Source organism: Scardinius erythrophthalmus (genome assembly GCF_964197995.2).
Source record: "Scardinius erythrophthalmus genome assembly, chromosome: 20".
Taxonomy (NCBI): Eukaryota; Metazoa; Chordata; class Actinopteri; order Cypriniformes; family Leuciscidae; genus Scardinius; species Scardinius erythrophthalmus.
This window is the reverse complement of record NC_138240.1, coordinates 20,297,976-20,321,551: the sequence shown is the minus strand read 5'-3', so window position 1 is coordinate 20,321,551 and position 23,576 is coordinate 20,297,976. Positions and strand designations below refer to the sequence as shown.

Genomic DNA, 23,576 nt, shown 5'->3' with positions numbered 1-23,576 from the left:
GGTGGTTGAGTGGTTAACTTGAGCCACGATCATATCAATACCAGAATATCAAGTTCATGACTGACCACAGCACCACAGGTGTAAGGATCCAAAACCGACTCACTTCTGTGAACAAACATGCTTGGATCATTTTGCGGAATAGCATTTTTCATTGCCTATTTGCCATATACTGAAGGTCAAAGTAAGTAAAAGCTTTAGGACAAAACTTTTAATTAATAATTTGATTTAAAATGTGATTCATTAATGATAATTTTGCTGATACAGAACAAATGGAATCAATATATGATAATCCTTCTATGAACGAAGAGCGATTCCATTGTAATACTGCTAAAGCTTGAGTTGTTTTTTTATTAAGTTTATTGCAGAAATAAATGCAGAATTTTATTTTCACGTGCAGTGCAAATATCTTCATATATATATATATAATATATAAATATATGAAGATATTTGCACTGCAAGTGAAAATAAAATTCTGCATTTATAATTGTTATAATTATTATAACAATTTGAGTTAAACTACTAGAACTAAAAATCTTTTCTAGGTGATATGTAACAAATCTTTTCAATTCTGAAATCTTTAGGTTATCCTGAATATGGCGTGATTGAATCATGCAGTGGATCAGCTGGTAGTAACGAAATTCTCTTCACTTATGATACTGAAGTGGTTGCATATGTGGATTTAGAAGATGCAAAACTCGTTATCACAATGCCTGATATTGTACATGGTATTGATGGCTTTGATAAATTACTCTTACAAGATGTTTTCCCCAATGTTAATGGATTAACACCTGTGTGCAAAGATGCTTATTTCAGGACGCGCTCTCTTAATATATCTGAACCTCCTCTTGGTAAGATGTCTTTTTCACACAGTTACTGTCTAAAGAGAATTAGGATTAAAATGGTTATTAAACAAAACAGTGATAAAATCTAAATATCTTTCAGAATCCCCCTATACCTCAATTTACCCCAGGAACGATATGAAATTAAATGTCAAAAATACCATGATTTGTCTGGTTTCTGGATTCTTCCCTCCACCTGTCAAAGTCTCGTGGACCAAGAACAATGTGAACGTGACAGATGGATCAACTGTCAGCAGATACTATCCCAACAACGATGGGACACTTAATGTATTTTCTCGACTGAGCTTCATTCCAGAGGAAGGAGACGTTTACAGTTGTTCTGTGGAGCACAAAGCCCTTCAACAACCTCAGACCAGAACATGGGGTAGATATTTATTTATTATTCACATCTATTTCCTTTTAGAATCACATGATGAATGTCACAAACGTTTGTGTCTGTGCAGATGTAGAGATAAAGGAGCCCAGCATCGGTCCATCAGTGTTCTGTGGAGTTGGTCTGGCTCTTGGGCTGCTGGGTTTGGTCACTGGAGCAGTTTTTATTGCCAAAGAGAAAAAATGGATATAGGTTCTGATACAGCAACACTGACACTGTTGTTAGTTATTTTGTCATTGACAGATGCCACACTATATTTCCCCTGTTTCTATAAATAATCTACATCTGCATCTGCATCATGCATGAGAAATAATTTTAATAAATGTCTGATATCCTTCTGTTGTTTGAAAAAAAAAAGGATAAATAAACTAGTGGAAATATGAAAAGGATATTTTAGACGAATTTATTTTCTGAAATTCCACAGGGCCAGAAATGTACTGTAATTGAAAAAAAACATCCATAAATTTACTCATCACAGCCCTCTGCTCGTCTCACATATTTTGCTCAATTTAAAACAATGAACATATATTTTCAAACAGTCATCCTTTTATGGTCATATTGATGAGATATCGATGTCAGATTAGTAGCAAAATTGATGCAAAGATGCAAAATTGTTTGATGTTATAGCATAGCTGTAATTGCTAGGAGTCAAATATGGTTTTAATAAAATCTTGAAAATGGATGATTTTTTAATTAATTTATATTAAAAAATAAAGCCATTGGCAAATATTATTAAATGGTTTATATTTATAGATACATATTACATGCAGCATGTTGAGTTGCCCTCATAAATTCTGGTTCTTGGCGCCCTGTACTGGTCAACTTAATGATAGATTTTTGTTTCTATAAATACAAATCAGTAATGGTCATTTGACATACTCTGGTGACAAAAATAAAATAAAATTCTAAGATCTAAAAATTCTGCAATTAAAATGTTTGATTCTATTTTAAACCATCTAGTATTGGTCTTGTTAAGTTCAGCATTTCCATCAGAATAGTTTAACATAGACTAACAATTGAAAGAAAGTTATTGTAGTTTTTGACAGTAGATTTAATCTGTCAGCTCTTCTATCACAGACCAGAAATTATTGTTACATTCTAGTGATTGCACAATATTTTTCACATAACTATATATATTTAATGTATTTACTGGCTTTACATAATATTTAGCCTAGGCCTATATGGTCTAAAATGATATGGACAAAAAGTCGGTTGCTACAAAATCAGGCTTAAAATCTTCAAGTTTGTGGCCAACATAATGTGTCTCTTCTCAGATGGTGTGTGTTGTGTTCATTTAATAAACACACTGAAAATAAAATGTACAAACTGGCATGCAGCATTTATTCCCTAAGCACTCCCCTTCTATTGTTCGACCTCTATATAGTCATCTGTCTATTTTATACTGCTGCCATCTATAGAACAATAATAGGAATAACAACTGATCACCACAGTGTGAAGAAGGTTTGGCAGGTTAGCATCAGAAGTTAGTCCTGCAGGCTTAGTTGTGTATTCCTCCAAATAATATTTCTAAATAAATTTATTGTATTTATATTTCCAAATAGATTATTGACTTTCTATAATATTTAGGTTGTTTTCAGGTTGGTTGTGACACTTTTTCTAAGTCATTTCAATGGTAAAAAGTGTCCCAATCACCCTGAATTCCCACCTATATATTATGATCCAACTGTAACATTGCTTTTCTGTACTTCTTTATTTTTATTTATTTTTTACTTCCTCGTTTTTGTTTTTGTGGAAAGAATACATACTTCTGCATGCATTACAGAGATCAGGAATTTATTCTGCCAAACTTCCTCATGCTTCTTAGTATAATCTCGGCCATTCTATTGTGTCTATCAGACTTAATATCAAAACTCACTGTCATATATCTGGCATATATTTGTAAATTGAAATGAAACCAAAAAAACATTACCATTGTAATCATCTTGCTGGTGAAACATAATAATAACATAATATATTCATAATATGTATTTATAATTAATAAGAAAATCAATAGGACTTACATTTACATGTAACCTGATTTACTGAATTCTCTATTATTTCTTCAGCTGTCATTGGTGGTGCACCTTAAAAAAGATTTAGAATAGAGCCACTGTACTTTCATCCATAAAGTATTTGTCAGTGTATCTTCACTGAGATATCATACACTCTAGGTTGTAGACGATGAATCAACATAAAACATGCATGGATGCATTTGAATTAACCTTTGCAACAACAACAAAAGTGCAATTATAGAGCAAACCAGAGATGAGAACTTTCTCTTTGATCAATCAATAAAACAGTTGTGTACACCAGCATTGCAGTTGAACTGGTTGTGTTTGGTGCCTCTGAAGATCTTATGGAAGGTTTCAGTGTCTTTAATAAGCTGATACACAGTCTGTTACTCAATGTTCACTCTGATGTGCCACCGAGTCCTGCAGATGTTCAGTCAGTGATGTAGTGGTGCCTGGAGAAGTGGGTATACTCTTAATTTTTGCCCCCAATATTTATTTTTTAAGCGTCCCAGCAAAGGATGAACGCTCTGTGTTATAAACAGTGACATGTAAGACTAGTCTTGCATATTAGTTCACCCCAAAATGGGCCAGTAGTATTTGCACATTATCACTTAACTTTTGCTGCTTGACTTCACGGTGAAAGGATCATTATGAAATGAATATTAGCCACAGAAAAGGTGCAGTTTTTGCAATTAATACTGGCTTTTAATTATTTATTAATACTAAATAATTATGAATTTTGAGTGACTATTCCTTAGTCCATCCCAACCCAACTATTCAAGGGATTACTGCATCACTGTCTTTACTGGGTGCAGGACCGTACGCAGGGTTTTATAAATACAGAGGTCCCAAAAATGATCTTGCTATAGGGAATTCGAAGGTATACCCCTTCGAGAAAATATAGATTTTCCTGATCTCGACATGTGCATTTTAAGGTGTTTTGAAGGCCAAAACAATAATGGACAACAGTAGCTTTAAAAGCATGTCAGTGGGCTGTAGCATGAAGTATTTTATTAGATATTTTTAAACATGAGAATCAGTTTAAATGTTGCAATGAATGATCCACACTATAAAATGGAAATGCAGAATGTTTATGCTTATTGTTGACAATACACAATCACATATTCGAAACGGGAATGGCCTTAAATAAGAACTGATTCAAGGATTATGTTGCATAGATGTTACATTTCAAACAAACACCAGTGCAACCCCTCTGTGTCCAAATATGAGCAATTAGTATGAGCATCAAAGATCAGTTTAAGCTACTTTTTCTTTCCTAAATTAATCAATGTTTTTGGACTAAAATGGTTCAATTGCTCATAAAGACTTGTCGCCACCTTCTGGCTTGATGATGCAAGTTGCGCAAACACAGATAAGCGGAGTGATACAAACAGTGAAAAGTCTCAGTGCTGATACTGGGGAAATATTCGAACACATTCAAGGTAATGTTATACAAATACACATTATATTTATAATAGTAATGGCAATATATTTAATAGGGTGCTTGTGTTGTTAAATTGAGCTTATAGTTTCCACTGTCTTTGATCAAACTGATTATTTCTGTCGGTCATTTAAAACTTCGATCGAAAAACAGCTGTTTAGTTTAGCTATACTTGTATGATCGTTAACTGAAGCGTGAAGCGTCGCGTCGGGATTCGTGCTCGGCTCGCGCTTTTGTGAACATACAGAGGCGGATCTAGAAAAATATTTATGGGGTGGCGAGAGGGGGGCGGGAATTTTTGAGGGGTGGCACCGTGGCAACATATAGCAGACGTAAATATACTGAATTTAATCACAGTTAAAATGGCCATAACTTTTAATTCGTTGCTGCTAGCCAACTAGTTGCTGGATATTGGCAGGACCTGGAAAACGCTGTCGTATACGCCGATCCAGAGCATCCCAAACACATTCATTCATGCTGACTGCAGGAATGTCCACCAGAGCAGTTGCCCCTGAATTGAATGTTCATTTCTCTACCATAAGCCGTCTCCAAAGGCGTTTCAGAGAATTTGGCAGTACATCCAACCGGCCTCACAACCGCAGCCCACGTGTAACCACACCAGCCCAGGGCCTCCACATCCAGCATCTTCACCTCCAAGATCGTCTGAGACCAGCCACCCGGACAGCTGCTGCAACAATCGGTTTGCATAGCCAAAGAATTTCTCAGGGAAGCTCATCTGCATGCTCGTCATCCTCATCGGGGTCTCGACCTAACTGCAGTTCGCAATCCCGGTTTTCACTGTACAGGGCAGATGGCAGACAGCGTGTATGGCATCGTGTGGGTGAGCGGTTTGCTGATGTCAACATTGTGGATCGAGTGGCCCATGGTGGCGGTGGAGTTATGTTGTTGTTGTGCCATTCATCCACAACTATCACCTCATGTTGCAGCATGATAATGCATGCACGGCCCCATGTTGCAAGGATCTACACAATTCCTGGAAGCTGAAAACATCCCAGTTCTTGCATGGCCAGCATACTCACCGGACATGTCACCCATTGAGCATGTTTGGGATGCTCTGGACTGGCGTATACGACAGCGTGTTCCAGGTCATGCCAATATCCAGCAACTTCGCACAGCCATTGAAGAGGAGTGGACCAACATTCCACAGACCACAATCAACAACCTGATCAACTCTATGCGAAGGAGATGTGTTGCACTGCGTTAGGCAAATCACACCAGATACTGACTGGTTTTCGGAACCCCATCCCCCCAACACATACACACACACACACACAAACACACACCCCCGGACAAATGTACCACAAGGTTGTACTGCATTTTTGAAGTCATCCCGCTGTGTGCACTGTGTCTTTGAATACAGTGTGTTTCATGGATCTAGAAGAAGCGAAACTAGTTCTCATATTACACTGTATTTAGCTTAGATTTCTCTTGCAAAATGTTAACCCACTGATTTGGATTAACACCTCTGTGCAAATATTCTTCTTTCAGAATTCTCCACTTTAATGTATCTGAAACTCTTGCTAAGACATCTTTGTTTTTTTACTCCACAAAGTTGCCATCTAAAACCCATTTGATTGAAACATTTTAACTTTGTCAATTCAATAAGAAAGTTCTAAAAAAAAATAGCCAAACATTTTGGTATACATTACAAATACAGAGAAGTAGGATTGCATATGGTTTGTAAGTAGTCTTGTGGACCAAGAACAATATAAATGTGACAGATGCAGAATGTATTTTTTGTTCTGTTGTCGTGTACAGATGACGTATACATTTGCAAAAGTGCAAAATATGTAAAAAAAAAAAAAAAACCTTCCAAAAATATATTTTTAGATCAGGTAAAAGAAAAAAAAAAGTTGTAGTTGTTCATTTATTGTGCTTTGACTATGTTGTTAAAGTTTATTGATTAATGCTGTTTTATCGGGATTTTATTATTCATTTTCTTTTGGTATGGACACACACAGGGGCGCAGATAGAATTTTTTAACTGGGGGGGACCAAGCTGTCAGCAAATGATTTAAACTCAATTCGTTATTTTCGTAATTTGGGCTTTAACTAGTGCTCAAGTAGTAACTTTGCATAATTGGGCTAATGATTTGCATTAAAAAGCCATTGGGGGATTGTTATTTGAAATCATGGATAAACAACAATGACCAAAGGTAAACAAAAGCCTACCTGATCACCACTAGCAATGCATGATCAGACTGTTATTTGACTAGTTTGCCAATCACCCACCAAAACTTCATGTCTTTAGCAAAGTATGTTTTTTTTTAACATTTGCTTATCTCAGCATACAAAGTCTATCATTATGAACAAAAAAGCAAAGAACCTATGTGCAAATAATAATAATACTAATTGTTTGGTTTTTGAAAAAACGAGGTGATTTTTTTTGTCTCTTCATCGCCTTTATATGACATTTATACAGTCAATTTTTTTCAGTTCAGAAAATCACCGGCTCAGCTCAGAAATAGGGGCTGTTTACACCTGGCCACTTCATGCGCTTTCTGTGATGGGATAGCTATCCGATCGTGAAAAGACCAGGTGTAAATGCCCTCCGAAACGCATTCGAGACAGATTTGAATCCGCGCGCTCAAACCACTTCAGGAGGAGGTCTGAGACGCATCCCAGACGAAACTGAACAAGTGTAAATGCATCTGGTTGTTGAAACCATATATGTAAATTTTACTCCTTCCAAAAATGCTAAAAAATTAACGTGTGAGAGCGTGTTATAGGCTATATGTAATGTTATAGCCGGATATGGCGACGCTACTGGAACAGCATCGCCGCAGACGAGAAGCTGAACATATTCATCAAGCAAACTATCGCAAATCAAAGTGAAAGTAAGTCACAGACGCGGGACCAAGCGCGGGAATTGAAGATCGGATTTAAATCCGTTTGGCAAAAACACGTTTATGTAGGCTATAGTGTATACACATAATGTATAGCGAAAACACTGATTAATCCCCTGTTTTACCGATTTTTGTCGCGTTTCGTAGGGATAGTGAGGGCGGGGGACGGATCGGGTCACTATGAATCTGGGGGGGTCATGTCCCCCCCGTCCCCAGTGCCATCTGCGCGCCTGGACACACACTACCACATGACAGACTATTCTTCGCAGTATCCAAAAAGTCAGTCTGGTTTTAAAAATTTAACAAAAAAAATATTTTTTTTATTGAAGGAAATCATACTGTAACTGTAAGCAGGTTAAGACGAGTGGTTATCATCCATGTGTAGAGATCTCCAATGAAGCTGAAGCTTTTCCCGCAACCAGCCGTATCCAGCATCCAGATCTGATGAAGGACCTTCGCCTGAACCCGATCCAACGCAGTGCTGAAGTGCCAAATAGTCTCTCCCTATGGAGGATCCCTTTACCACTCTACAGATAAAGCGTTGTCGGGAAACTCAATTCGCGTAGCCCGAATTGATAAAATAACATAAAATTCTGTATCAAAAATTATAAGAAAACGCCAGTACTTTGTTTAGGCTGGTTTGTAGGGAATTCCAAACCTGCGCACATAGCTATATTCAAACGCACATCTATAGAACCAATTCTTAATGTGCGTGTGAACGCCATCAGCGTTTCTCACAGGTTCGCGTTTAAAGTCTGTGTAGAGAGAATGGTGTCGTCTTAGCGGCCCCAAATTTAATAACAAATGATCATTGCGACGGAAGCAAATCAATCAAAACTAACTTTAGCTGAAAAATAACTTTATTAAAGAACCGCTATAAAGCCAAAACAATCTCTGTTACCTTAAATTATACTGTACGTTTATCTCTGTAAAGCTGCTTTGAAACAACACTCTCAGAAAAAAAGGTACACATGCTGTCACTACTGTGGCGGTACCTTTTCAAAACCTTTGTAGTGCATATAAGTCCCTCAAAGGTACACAGGCTATTGGTACCAAACGAGTACATATTACCTAAATGGTACATATTAGAACCCTTTTGAAGGGTAGGCCTACTGTCCCAGTGACAGCTTTTGTACCTTTTTTTCTGAGAGTGAATCTACATTGTTAAAAGCGCTATATAAATGAAGATGACTTGACTTGACTTGAAGCAAAACTATCCAAATCCACAGCAGGCTATAACAAGCAGAAGTCAAAGTACGAAAAAGCTTTGCTCCAATCCAGCAACCATCAATGAGATAAATATAAACGCTAATAAATAGCTTTCTCCAGGTATATAACTATTTAAGTAACTAACAGCCCTAAATCCAGTTCCACTGTAACCGACCCAAGACTGACTGAATGTCATAATGAGTGAGACAGTCAAAATTCTGCTGACGGTGACCTCTGGTGGTTGAGTGGTTAACTTGAGCCACGATCATATCAATACCAGAATATCAAGTTCATGACTGACCACAGCACCACAGGTGTAAGGATCCAAAACCGACTCACTTCTGTGAACAAACATGCTTGGATCATTTTGCGGAATAGCATTTTTCATTGCCTATTTGCCATATACTGAAGGTCAAAGTAAGTAAAAGCTTTAGGACAAATTCTAAAACTTTGAATTAATAATGTGATTTAAAATGTGATTCATTAATGATAATTTTGCTGATATGGAATCAATATATGATAATCCTTCTATGAACAAAGAGCGATTCCATTGTAATACTGCTAAAGCTTGAGTTGTTGTTTTATTGTGTTTATTGCAGAAATAAATGCAGAATTTTATTTTCACTTGCAGTGCAAATAAACTCATATATATATATATAAAATTGTTATTATTATTTTGGTTAGATTTAAGAATTTGAGTTAGACTACTAGAACTAAAAATCTTTTCTAGGTGATATGTAACAAATCTTTTCAATTCTGAAATCTTTAGGTTATCCTGAATATGGCGTGATTGAATCATGCAGTGGATCAGCTGGTAGTAACGAAATTCTCTTCACTTATGATACTGAAGTGGCTGCATATATGGATTTAGAAGATGCAAAACTAGTTCTGACGGTGCCTGATATTGTATATGGTATTGCTGGCTTTGATACAATACCCTTACAAGATGTTTCCCCCACTGATATTGGATTAACACCTGTGTGCAAAGATGCTTATTTCAGGACGCTCTCTCTTAATATATCTGAACCTCCTCTTGGTAAGATGTCTTTTTCACACAGTTACTGTCTAAAGAGAATGGTTATTAAACAAAACAGTGATAAAATCTAAATATCTTTCAGAATTCCCCTATACCTCAATTTACCCCAGGAACGATATGAAATTAAATGTCAAAAATACCATGATTTGTCTGGTTTCTGGATTCTTCCCTCCACCTGTCAAAGTCTTGTGGACCAAGAACAATGTGAACGTGACAGATGGATCAACTGTCAGCAGATACTATCCCAACAACGATGGGACACTTAATGTATTTTCTCGACTGAGCTTCATTCCAGAGGAAGGAGACGTTTACAGTTGTTCTGTGGAGCACAAAGCCCTTCAACAACCTCAGACCAGAACATGGGGTAGATATTTATTTATTATTCACATCTATTTCCTTTTAGAATCACATGATGAATGTCACAAACGTTTGTGTCTGTGCAGATGTAGAGATAAAGGGGCCCAGCATCGGTCCATCAGTGTTCTGTGGAGTTGGTCTGGCTCTTGGGCTGCTGGGTTTGGTCACTGGAGCAGTTTTTATTGCCAAAGAGAAAAAATGGATATAGGTTCTGATACAGCAACACTGACACTGTTGTTAGTTATTTTGTCATGTACAGATGCCATGAAAATTTGCATTGCAAAATCTGCTGTAGCTCAAATACACACTATATTCCCCCTGTTTCTATAAATAATCTACATCTGCATCATCCATGAGAAATAATTTTAATAAATGTCTGATATCCTTGTGTTGTTTGAAAAAAGAGGATAAATAAAACTAGTGAAAATATGAAAAGGATATTTTAGACTAATTTATTTTCTGAAATTCCACAGGGCCAGAAATGTACTGTAATTGAAAAAAAAACATCCATAAATTTACTCATCACAGCCCTCTGCTCGTCTCACATATTTTGCTCAATTTAAAACAATGAACATATATTTTCAAACAGTTATCCTTTCATGGTCATATTGATGAGATATCGATGTCAGATTAGTAGCAAAATTGTTTGTTGTGGTTGATGTTATAGCTGTAATTGCTAGGAGTCAAATGTGGTTTTAATAAAATCTTGAAAATGGATGATTTTATTAAATCATGAATTTATATAAAAAAATAAAGCAATTGGCAAATAGTATTAAATGGTTTACATTTATAGATACATATTACATGCAGCATGTTGAGTTGCCCTCATAAATTCTGGTTATTGGCGCCCTCTACTGGTCAACTTAATGATAGATTTTTGTTTCTATAAAAACAAATCAGTAATGGTCATTTGACATACTCTGGTGGCAAAAATAAAATAAAATTCTGCAATTCATATTTTTGTTTATATTTTAAAACATCTAGTATTGGTCTTGCTACTAAGTTCAGCATTTCCATCAGAATAGTTTAACATAGGCTAACAAATGAAAGAAAGTTATTGTAGTTTTTGACAGTAGATTTAATCTGTCAGCTCTTCTATCACAGACCAGAAATTATTGTTACATTCTAGTGACTGCACAATATTTTTCACATAACTATATATATTTAATGTATTTACTGACTTTACATAATATTTAGCCTATAAGATAAGATACGCCTATGGTCTAAAATGATATGGACAAAAAGTCGGTTGCTACAAAATCAGGCTTAAAATCTTCAAGTTTGTGGCCAACATAATGTGACTCTTCTCAGATGGTGTGTGTTGTGTTCATTTAATAAACACACTGAAAATAAAATGTACAAACTGGCATGTAGCCTTTATTCCCTAAGCACTCCCCTTCTATTGTTCGACCTCTATATAGTCATCTGTCTATTTTATACTGCTGCCATCTATAGAACAATAATAGGAATAACAACTGATCACCACAGTGTGAAGAAGGTTTGGCAGGTTAGCATCAGAAGTTAGTCCTGCAGGTTTAGTTGTGTATTCCTCCAAATAATATTTCTAAATTTATTGTATTTATATTTCCAAATAGATTATTGACTTTATATAATCTTTATGGTGTTTTCAGTTTGGTTGTGACACTTTTTCCAAGTCATCTCAACGGTAAAAAGTGTCCCAATCACCCTGAATTCCCACCTATATATTATGATCCAACTGTAACATTGCTTTTCTGTACTTCTTTATTTTTATTTATTTTTTACTTCCTCGTTTTTGTTTTTGTGGAAAGAATACATACTTCTGCATGCATTACAGAGATCAGGAATTTATTCTGCCAAACTTCCTCATGCTTCTTAGTATAAACTCGACCATTCTATTGTGTCTATCAGACTTAATATCAAAACTCACTGTCATATATCTGGCATATATTTGCAAAATCAAACGAAACCAAAAACCATTACCATTGTCGTCATCTTGCTGGTAAAACATTGTTGTAAATATTGCAAATTCATAATATGTATTTATAATTAATCTACATGAAAATCAATAGGAGTTACATTTACATGTAACCTGATTTACTGAATTCTCTATTATTTCTTCAGCTGTCATTGGTGGTGCACCTTAAAAAAGATTTAGAATAGAGCCACTGTACTTTCATCCATAAAGTATTTGTCAGTGTATCTTCACTGAGATATCATACCCTCTAGGTTGTAGACGATGAATCAACATAAAACATGCATGGATGCATTTGAATTAACCTTTGCAACAACAAAAAAAGTGCAATTATAGAGCAAACCAGATGAGAATTTTCTCTTTGATTAATCAATAAAACAGTTGTGTACACCAGCATTGCAGTTGAACTGGTTGTGTTTGGTGCCTCTGAAGATCTTATGGAAGGTTTCAGTGTCTTTAATAAGCTGATACACAGTCTGTTACTCAATGTTCACTCTGATGTGCCACTGTTCAGTGTATATAATGTATTGACTTCCAGCTGATATAATGTGTGCTAGTAAATGAAGGGACATGAACTTGAAATCCTAAGTATTTTACAACATAATTAAAATGGAGTAACCATGATATTTCTAATGCCTTATTGCAATTTTGTTTTGAAAATGTGCATATGAGTGTGTGTCTGCACCAACCTGTGTGTTTTCTTTTGTAATAGATCAGCCCTCCTGCTGCCATGATCACCACCAAAACCAGCCCTGCAGCTCCAGTTATCATCTTATTCCTGTCAAATTCTGACAGAGATGAATCTGCAAAATAAGATAAAATTGTGCTGAAATATTCAATGTTTTGTTACGCCCGTTTCTCACATACTCCGTGTGCAGTGTGTATGCGGTGCAGGAGCAGCATGCGCTACAGTGCTTTCACATAGGCCTATGCTGCGTTTGCAGTGCGTAACTGATCCGCGGCTGTACCACAAAAACCTACTTACTATTTTTATTTATGCAGCATCTTTTATTTAAAAAAAGTTTTGTCAGCATTGCGAATTCTCTTTGTACACATATACACTCTTTAATGGACGTATGCACGTTTAAACACAATTTATACAACGTAGGCCTATTATTCCATGCATTACTTCTACTTATAAGTTGCTCAAGCAAGTGGTCAAATATTTAACCAATATAATGCATTATATTAAAATCGCAAACATTTTAAATTAAAACTTAAAATGGACAAAAACAGCCGACTTTCATGCCTTTTCTTTTGCATTTAAATTTTAATAGGCCTACAATAAATCTTGCATGTCACAAAGAGCTTGTTTTTCCACCTCCACGAATGAGACAAGTGTTGTTCATTATGTCGCCTTGTTAAGGTAAATTGTAGTTCCCTTACGAGAACGTTCTCTCGTACTTCGTTGCAAACGCTGTGGGAAAACTCCTTTTCTCGAGAATATTGAAGCCTTTATTTTAAAACGCATTGCTGCAGCACAGGCGAGAGCATCAGGCTCGCACGAGCGAGCTGATAGGCTGTGCTGTGGGCAACTGCACGAACCAATGGCGGATCGGCAGAGGCGCGCGAACCAATCAGGGCGCTTGGCACACTGCCAGTGTCAAGCGCGCGAAACTGCACGTGACCGTAGAATATAGAGAATAATCCACCATTTGACAGATTTAATCTCCTTCAGCTCTCGACTCACCTCGTCGCTGATCTTCTCCGGATAAAGAAGCCGCTCGTCGTCGAACAGCCGTCCAGCGGAACAGCTTCGCATCCCGGCATCTGCCAGCTGAGCGTTTCCCTGTGGCATCCGACGAGTATCCTTTTTCTCTCTCTTTCTAAAAGAGCAAAATCGCTGTTTTCACAGCGCGCGGCGTTGTTGCAAATGCCGCTCTCTATCTGCGAATCCTGCGGGGTTCCCCTGCATGTGTCTGACAGACACACACAGTGTGCTGCCTGTCTCGGCCCTGAGCACGCCGAGTCAGCGCTCACTAAAGGCGGCTGCCTTCTCTGCGACGGGCTGCCTGTTTCTACTCTCCGCTCGAGACTCGCGCTCGCTTCGTCGGTGAGTGATTCCGCCCATCTTCCATCTTCGGCGCCCCGCGAGCCCCGTAGGAAGAAGCGGTGCGATCAGAGGCGTCCTGAACGCGGTGAGTTTAGCGAATGCACGCCGGGCCTTTCTCCACGTGCTTCGCCCACGCCCTCTTCTCCAGTTCTGTTCTCTCAGAGCGACCAACGCCCCTCGTCTGAAGCGGCGGGACTCGTCTCTTTTGGCGGATCTGCTGAAGATATGGACGACGCAGTTTCTGTGGCGGCATCTGAGAGTGAGGATTGGTCGGGCTCCGCGGACCCCGCCCCCCCCCTCTCAGTTAGATCCTTCTGACACTCGAGCAAACATCGACGCCGAACTCTTCCGTGTCATGTCTCGCGCTGTCAACAAGTTGGGACTCGACTGGCTTTCCCCAGCCGAGCCTGCCAGAAGCCGCCTCGACGAGTGGTACCTGCCGGGGCGCCAACAGGCCCCTCGTCAGCGCGCCGCTCCATTTCTGCCTGAGGTCCACGAGGAGCTCACTAAAAGCTGGCGCGCGCCCTTTTCAGCGCGAACGCGCTCATCTGCTTCTTCAACGCTCTCCACTGTTGACGGCGCTGACGAAAAAGGTTATGTGTGTCTCCCCCCACTGGAGGAAGCGGTCGCTGCACACTTATGCCCTCCCACTGCAGGAAGTTGGAGGTCTAAGACTGTGCACCCATCCAAGCCGTGCAGAACCACTTCGGCCATTGCCAGCCGCGCTTATGCTGCCGCCGGTCAAGCCGCCTCTGCTCTTCACGCCATGGCGACCCTTCAAGTGTTTCAGGCGAAGCTCCTCCGCTCCATGGACGAGTCAGGCCCTGACCCAGACACTTTTAAGGACCTCAGAAGTGCGACGGATTTGGAGCTACGGGCCACAAAGACCACCGCTCAAGCCCTGGGCCGCAACATAGCCAGCCTGGTTGTTTTAGAGCGCCACCTGTGGCTGACTTTGACTGAAATCAGGGACGCAGACAAGACCGCCTTCCTCGATTCTCCAGTCACAGCATCTGGTCTCTTCGCCCCATCTGTCAGCGGCTTCGCAGAACGCTTCACTGAGGCTCAGAAAGCTTCCAGCGCTATGAAGCATTTTCTACCAAAACGCTCCAGTTCGGTCCAACGGCGCCCCAAGAGCACGCCGCGACCTGAGAGGGTAGCTTCACAGGTCCTCCAGCCCCGCCCAGTGGCTGAGACCAGCCAGCGCCTGAAGCATGCAAAGCGGTTCCCGTTCCCTAAGCTTCAGGGCCCGCGGCCGAAGCTCACGCTCGATCACGAGCCCAAGAAGCCGTCCTAACCGGCATAAAGAGGGGTCATTGTCCCACCGCGGCCAGACCAGCCCCGAAGATCGCTCGAGTGCTACTCTCAGCCCCCTCTTCAGTTCAGGCGGTTGGAGCAGTTTTAAATGCTGTACATGGGCCCGTCACCTGTCACGCACCCCTGCACACAAACGCTGTTTTAACAGCGACCCACAAAAAGCACAAATCGAGCAAAATTTCTCCCTCACATACATGTACGTTCGAACCCCCAACTCCGGGCGTTCCAGATATGTCAAGTCAAGTCATCTTCATTTATATAGCGCTTTTAACAATGTAGATTGTCTCAAAGCAGCTTTACAGAGATAAGCGTATATTTTAAGGTAACAGAGATTGTTTCGGCTTTACAGCAGAGTTAAGTTATTTCCATCTAAAGTTAGTTTTAATTGATTTGGTTCCGTCGCAACGATCATTTGTTATTAAATTAGGGGCCGCTAAGACGACACCATTCTCTCTACACAGACTTTAAACGCGAACCTGTGAGAAACGCTGATGGCGGTCACATGCGCATTTAGAATGGGTTCTATAGTTATGTGCGTTAGAATATACGCAGGTTTGGAATTCCCTACAAGCCAAGCCTAAACAAAATACTTGTCTTTCCTTATAAATTTTGATAAGGAACTTTATTTTATTTGTTGCTTTGGGGTCTAGGAACGCGAGACGAATTTTCCCGACAACGCCTTATCTGTAGAGTGGTAGTGGGATCCTCCATAGGGAGAGACTAGTTGGCACTTCAGCACTGCGTTGTCATCGGTCCAGGTGAAGGTCCTTCGTCAGATCTGGATACGGCCTGGATCCGGCAGGCTGCAGGAAAAACCTTGGGATAAACACAGACACTAAAATTAGCGTAGATGCCATTCTTCTCATGATGTAACGAGTACATCAGGATTTTTGGGAAGTGTTCCCGGTTCCGGCTGACCTAATCTATGCAGCATAACATTAAATTATAGAAGTCTATAATGTATTATGTGAAAGCTAGGTCAAAGAGATGTGTCTTTAATCTGGCTTTGAACTGACAGAGTGTGTCTGCTTCCCGGACAATGGTAGGAAGACTGTTCCAGAGTTTTGGTGCTAAATAGGAAAAGGATCTACCGCCAGCAGTGGATTTTGATATTCTAGGTATAATCAACTGGCCGGAATTTTGAGATCGTAATAGACGTGACGGACTATAATGCGTTAAGAGCTCGCTCAAGTACTGCGGAGCTAAACCATTCAGTGCTTTGTAAGTAATCAGCAATATTTTAAAATTTATGCGATGTTTAATAGGGAGCCAATGCAGTTTTGACAGAACTGGGCTAATATGGTCATACTTCCTGGTTCTGGTAAGAACTCGAGCTGCTGCGTTTTGAACCAGCTGTAGTTTGTTTATTAAGCGTGCAGGGCAACCACCCAGTAGAGCATTACAATAATCTAGCCTTGAGGTCATGAACGCATGAACTAATTGTTCCGCATTTGTCAATGAGAGCATATGATAATGCCTCTGGCTCTGCGGGCTCTAGCTTGGCAAGCTATCCCCGGAGTTTCAGAATGGGTAATGAACATCATAAAGCGCGGTTACTCGTTTCAGTTCGCCCGCAGACCACCGCGTTTTCGCGCGGTTATACAAACCACGGTAAGGAGCACACTGAGTCATGTCCTCCGCACCGAAGTGTTAAGACTGCTGGCCAAAGGGGCCATCGAGAAGATCCCCCCTTCTCAGAGCGAGTCAGGTTTTTACAGCCGTTACTTTCTTGTTCCAAAGAAAGACGGCGGCCTGAGACCCATTTTAGATCTCAGACATGAACAAGGCTCTCATGTCACGGCCGTTCAGAATGCTCACGACCAGACACATCCTGGCGCAAATTCGCCCAGGCGACTGGTTTTTCTCAATAGATCTAAAAGACGCTTACTTTCACATTCAAGTGAACCCCCACCACAGGCCATTCTTGAGATTCGCCTTCGAGGGGCAGACATACCAGTACACAGTCCTACCATTTGGACTGGCACTGGCACCTCGTACATTCACGAAGTGCATGGATGCAGCTCTCTCCCCCCTGAGACAGCGGGGCATGCGCATCCTGAACTACCTCGACGACTGGCTCATATTGACTCAGTCAGAGGCGGAGTCACATACTCACAGAGCCTGGCTCCTCAGACATCTGGAATGTCTAGGGCTCAGGGTCAATTTTGCCAAGAGTATTCTGTTGCCCAGCCAATGTATCACGTTCCTGGGAACAGTTCTCGACTCCGTACTTATGAGACCATGGCCCACACCGGCCCGTGCTCTAACGATTCAGCAGCTCGCAGCATCGTTCACAGAGGGCTCTTATGTACCCCTCAGAACGTTTCAGAGGATCCTTGGCCTGATGGCCTCTGCATCATCAGTACTCCAACTCGGCCTACTGCGTATGCGTCCTCTTCAGCTGTGGCTAGCACCTCTGGTGCCACCCCACGCCTGGCACTCAGGCCACTTGATTATCAAGGTGGACCAGCGCTGTGTTCAAGCCCTGGCCCCTTGGAAAGACGCCAGCTGGTACCAGCAGGGCGTAAGCATGGGGGTGGTCTCAGAGAGGAGGGTGATTTCAACAGACGCCTCCAACTCGGGTTGGGGAGCTCTGTACGAGGGCAGGCCTGCCTCCGGCCTCTGGTCGAGCTCGGAGAAACGCCTACACATCAACTGCCTCGAAATGAGAGCAGTTTTTCTAGCCCTAAAAACCTTCCTCCCACACCTGGCTGGACACCACGTGCTGGTCCGAACGGACAATATGTCGGTGGTCTCTTACATAAATCGCCAGGGCGGCCTCAGGTCCCGCAACCTGTTTGCCATAGCCATGCAGCTCCTACTATGGGCTCACACCAACCTGCGCTCGCTCAGGGCAGCTCACGTGCCAGGCACGTTGAACACAGGAGCAGACATGCTCTCTCGGGGCAGAGTTCCCCCAGAAGAATGGTCTCTCCACCCTCAGACAGTTCTCCTGCTTTGGGAGGTCTTCGGGAAGGCAGAAGTAGATCTTTTTGCCTCAGAAGACAACTGTCACTGCCCAATCTTCTTTTCAAAGAACAGGGATGCGTTGGCCCACGACTGGCCCAACCTTCCTCTCTATGCGTTTCCTCCGGTCTCGATGCTCCCTCAGGTCATCGAACGGATCAGGAACACCAAAAGCGCGGTTCTCTTGGTGGCTCCTCTGGCGGACCCAGATTTGGTTCCCAGAGTTGATGCAACTGTCTGTAACAGACCCGTGGCCAATTCCACTGAGGTGCGACCTTCTGGCTCAGGCCAACAGGACAATCTGGCATCCCCGTCCCGACTTGTGGGCCCTACATGTATGGCCACTCAACGGGTACCCCAGGATCTTCAAGAGGGTGTCCTGAACACTATTATGGAGGCTAGAGCTCCGTCTACTAGACGCCTCTATCACCTTAAATGGTCAGTGCAGTCTGTCTCCAGCTGGTGTTTAGCTCGAAACCTCGACCCACACACTTGTGAAGTGCCAAAAGTGCTTTCTTTTCTGCAAGAGATGTTGGATGCGGGTCGCTCCCCCTCCACTCTCAAAGTGTACGTGGCAGCCATTGCTGCTTTTCACGTATTGGAAGCCGGAGCCTCCTTAGGTAAAAGCGACCTTATAGTTCGTTTCCTTAAGGGCGCCAGAAGGCTTAACCCGCCTCGGCCACCGTCTATACCGGCCTGGGACCTTTCTCTGGTCCTGCGGGCTCTTAGGGGACCTCCCTTTGAACCACTTCAGTCGGCAGATCTCAAGCCCCTCTCTCTGAAAACCGCCCTGCTTCTAGCACTGGCGTCAGTTAAAAGAGTAGGGGACTTGCAGGCGCTTTCTACTAGCGCTTCCTGTCTGGAGTTTGGTCCTAATGACTCCAAGGTCATTCTTAGGCCAAGACATGGATATGTGCCTAAGGTGCTCTCAACTCCGTTCAGAGCCCAGGTTATCTCTCTGTCAGCTCTTCCCTCCTCTGAAGAGGACAGTGATTCTCTCACGCTTTGCCCCGTCAGAGCTTTGAGAATTTATCTGGAGCGTTCGGCCTCTTTCAGACAGTCTGAACAGCTCTTCGTTTGTTTCGGGGGCCGAACCAAGGGCCTTCCTGTTTCTAAGCTCACGCTGTCCAGATGGATAGTTGACGCCATTGCTCTGGCTTACACCTCACTGGGCCTCTCTTGGTCCATAGGTGTTAGAGCTCACTCCACGAGAGGTGTCGTCTCTTCGTGGGCTTGGTCGAGTGGTGTTCCTATTGAGGACATTTGTGCGGCGGCCGGCTGGTCTGTTCCGTCCACATTTGTGAGATTCTACAACCTAGATGTTCCTGCTCTGCAGGCACGAGTTCTTTCTGTTTAGACCCTGGCTCTGCGGACCCAGTCTGACTTTAGACCTGAACACGTGAGTGTTCCTATCCAGGACAATTGTGTGTTTTTTCCATCTAGACCCTGGCTCTGTGGACCCAGACTAGTTTTGAAATTGGACACACGGCTGTCACTTTGAATTGTGGTTAAGTTAATCTGGCCCTTGGCCCAGATCTTAATTATTGGATAATCTCTGGGCCCGATGTTCGGTCTCGTTTATCCTGGCTATTCTGTAACTTCCCGGAACTACTTGTGAGTCAGAGCGGCCAAAAGATTAATAGCACGGCGTTTTAAATAGCGTTCCCACAGCGTTTGCAACGCAGTACGAGAGAACGTTCTCATAAGGGAACGTACTTGGTTACTTACGTAACCTCGGTTCCCTTAGAGATAAGGGAACGAGTACTGCGTTGCCTTGCCGTGCTATTTCTCTTATGTCAGGTGTTTTTCGCTTCAGTTGATTATACCTGTCAAATGGCGGATTATTCTCTATATTTATATTCTACGGTCACGTGCAGTTTCGCGCGCTTGACACTGGCAGTGTGCCAAGCGCCCTGATTGGTTCGCGCGCCTCTGCCGATCCGCCATTGGTTCGTGCAGTTGCCCACTGCACAGCCTATCAGCTCGCTCGTGCGAGGCTGATGCTCTCGCCTGTGCTGCAGCAATGCGTTTTAAAATAAAGGCTTCAATATTCTCGAGAAAAGGAGTTTTCCCACAGCGTTTGCAACGCAGTATTCGTTCCCTTATCTCTAAGGGAACCGAGGTTACGTAAGTAACCAAGTACGTTTTATGATGTTTTATTAACAAAGTTCGGGAGGAGCACGTTCAAATAATCAAGCAATCAATCAATCAACTCATCAAACAATTACCATGTCTACCCTATCAGCATGAGAGGAAGCATATAAATATTCACTCTGTCAACTCATCTAACTTCCTTGACAGTTTTCAGCATCCCTCCACCACCCCGACTCCTCACTCTCGGCTTGTTCTTTCACAGCCAGGAATACGGGGGAGTACTCTGGGTTCGGGCCAAATACCGAGCCCGGAGCCCTCTCCTCGGACAGCACGCCAAATACGCATTTATTCTATCTGACTTATTTGTAAGTGTGAACTCGTGAACCTTGCTTTACCCAGTTCTTAAAGTAGAGAAAAAAGATGACTGTGAAAAAAGTAGTATTTAATTAAATACATTTATGGTGAGATTACTAGCCTACATTTTATTTAATTAAACGCATTTATGGTGAAATTATTACATTTTCAGGTCAATCTGTGTTCATTTTGACCACGAAATATGCGCTGTCACTTTAATTCAGCGCGTGCAGCACAGCAAAAATAGACTCAGTGCGGAAACGATCGCTGCATAGCTGTATACGCACCGCAACTGGAACGGATCGACAGACTGCAACCGCGTGCAGTGTGAAACCGGCGTTAGCCTGGATGCCAGCCAAACTTAGCCCCGCCCACAACATTTGAGGTCGGGAAGTTCGGTCTGGACTTGATCTGTTGGGGAGCAACTATGCTCGAACCAGAGCTGTTCGGACCAATCAAATTGTCAGGGCGGGCTTTATACGATGATGGACAGATGATCAACAGTAACATAATGTAGTCTTGACGGATTTACAAATGGTTTGGTTTCTTACAAACATTATTAACGTGGCTATAATTCTTTCATATGGAAGTCCATTGTTATAATTATTCATATGTATGCAGTGTTATAACTACATCTCTGACGTTTATAACAAACCAAACTGTTTGAAAATCGGTAGAAAATTGAGCAAGTTATGGTTATTTAAACGTACATGCACCATGTTACGAGTGAGCGAGCACCCTGTGGTAAGATGGCTGCCGTGTACGGACGTCGACCTCCATAGGCCAGCAGCGCGCGCGAGATATCTAGCCTTTATTATATGATATCTATGATTCAACGTAGAAAAGTGAAGTCAATTAGAAGCACTCACTTCCTGATGGCTGAGCGTACTGCGCAGACTCAAACTGAGCTTGACGACGTAGATGTGACGTGAGCAAACTGTCTGTCTTCTAGTAGCTGTGCCAAGAGAAATCTGAATCATTCCCTTCCGAAACTTGCAGAGACGGAGAGTGTGAGTAGGAGCTGTCCATGAGCTAGGAGCAGGAGCAACTTTATGACTCTCTATGGGGTTCTCCCTTGACTTTATCGGACTTTATGCCTCCACGTCCCCCCCGATTGCCTGCGAGCTTCTCCTCCTGTCTATTCGGTAATCTCTCTACTGTGCAACAGAGAGTCGCGTGGTTATGACGTAATCGTTAGCCTATTTTTACAAAAACTGTTTCTACTGGGCCATAACATAAGATACAAGGTAACGGAGCCTTTTATACATTTTCGTGTTTCTTTAGAAATAAATAATGGACAAATGGAGTCTTTAAACGCCTCAGATGTAAAGTTATTCGCTGTCAAAGTGACGCCAAAATGAATGGGAGTCAATGGAATGCTAACAGCAGGTGATGGTCTGCTAATCAATGGCGGCCCCCGGGGAAGCTTCAATGTTTTCTGAAACCCTGCCCCTCTGGTTTACAACAAAGATGACTGCCGCTGGAGAAATGAGATGTGTAGATTCCGCCATCGCATCTAATTTTAAAGAGGAACAGAGAACCGCGGCCAAGGCATTTGTCGTTCGGAAAGATGAATGAAGAACATACGTCACTTACTCCGTTGCTCTGATTGGTTGTAGGTCTATCCAATTGAGTGCAGAGGAATTTTCTTTCCTGGTTCGGTTGAAACCAAACTCGCCCCATAATCACAGCCCAATGGAGCAGTATCAGACTCATATTCTGAGTATGACGATGTCAGGCCAATGGCTTGTTATGCAACGCACACAATTCTGTCAGTTAAGCCTTGAGATAAAATTGCAATAGTAACCAGCAACCCAATGAGTCACTTGAATTTCACTTTTTAAATATAAAATAGGAATTACAAATGTTTCATTTCTTATATATGTTTATATTTAGGATACCTAAAATCAGATGATGATAAAACATCATAATATATATATATATATATATATATATATATATATATATAATCTTTATATATAATCTTTATATAATATATAATTAATCTAAATATATATATATATATATATATATATTATATATATATATATATATATATATATATATATATATATATATATATATATATATATATATATATACAGTATATAGCCTATATATATGAGAACTGGCATGCTCCACCACAAAGGAGATCTTCTCTCCAGGTTTGGGAAAGTATTCCAGGTGGGATTGAATCTGGTAGTACCAGTCTCCATCAGTCAGCTCCTCAGTGGAGGTCACATCAGCTGCCACCGCTTCATCATCTCTCATCCACGTCAGTTTGATGGGTTTGGGGTAGAAGTCATAGGCACTGCAGATCAACATGGCTTGACTTTTACCACTGGCCTGCCTTACTGACCTGACGATGACTTCTGGTTTTACTGTAGACATGATAAAGTTAATTTTGTGTTGTGATTCATGTGTGGTTTCAAAAAGTTTTTAGTGTTCAATGCTCACCTGTTTTTACTTCTATAGGGAGGAATTGCCCAAAGTGCTTGCAATCGGCAATGACTTTCTCTGCCTCCTTATGTAGCCACTCAGGTTTTTTATTAAAATCATCCGCCCATTTCATTGCATATTCAGTGTACGCAACAACTTTATTTTCAGTACTGTTAAATCTCAGCAATTCAGTTTTGTCATAATATATTGAGTAGATGAGCTCAACATTTTGTGGAGAACCAAG

General features: G+C 41.5%; 1 protein-coding gene across 1 annotated transcript; it reads right to left on the bottom strand.

Annotated features, from left to right (window-relative positions):
• Positions 1-19,395: 19,395 nt before the first annotated feature.
• LOC308681003 (rano class II histocompatibility antigen, A beta chain-like) lies at positions 19,396-23,576 on the bottom strand (the record flags this gene model as incomplete). The annotated part of the gene is made up of 3 exons (XM_081349525.1): positions 19,396-19,422; positions 22,997-23,274; positions 23,351-23,576. Coding segments are annotated over 3 exons (531 nt in total), but the record flags the coding sequence as incomplete, so codon positions are not given.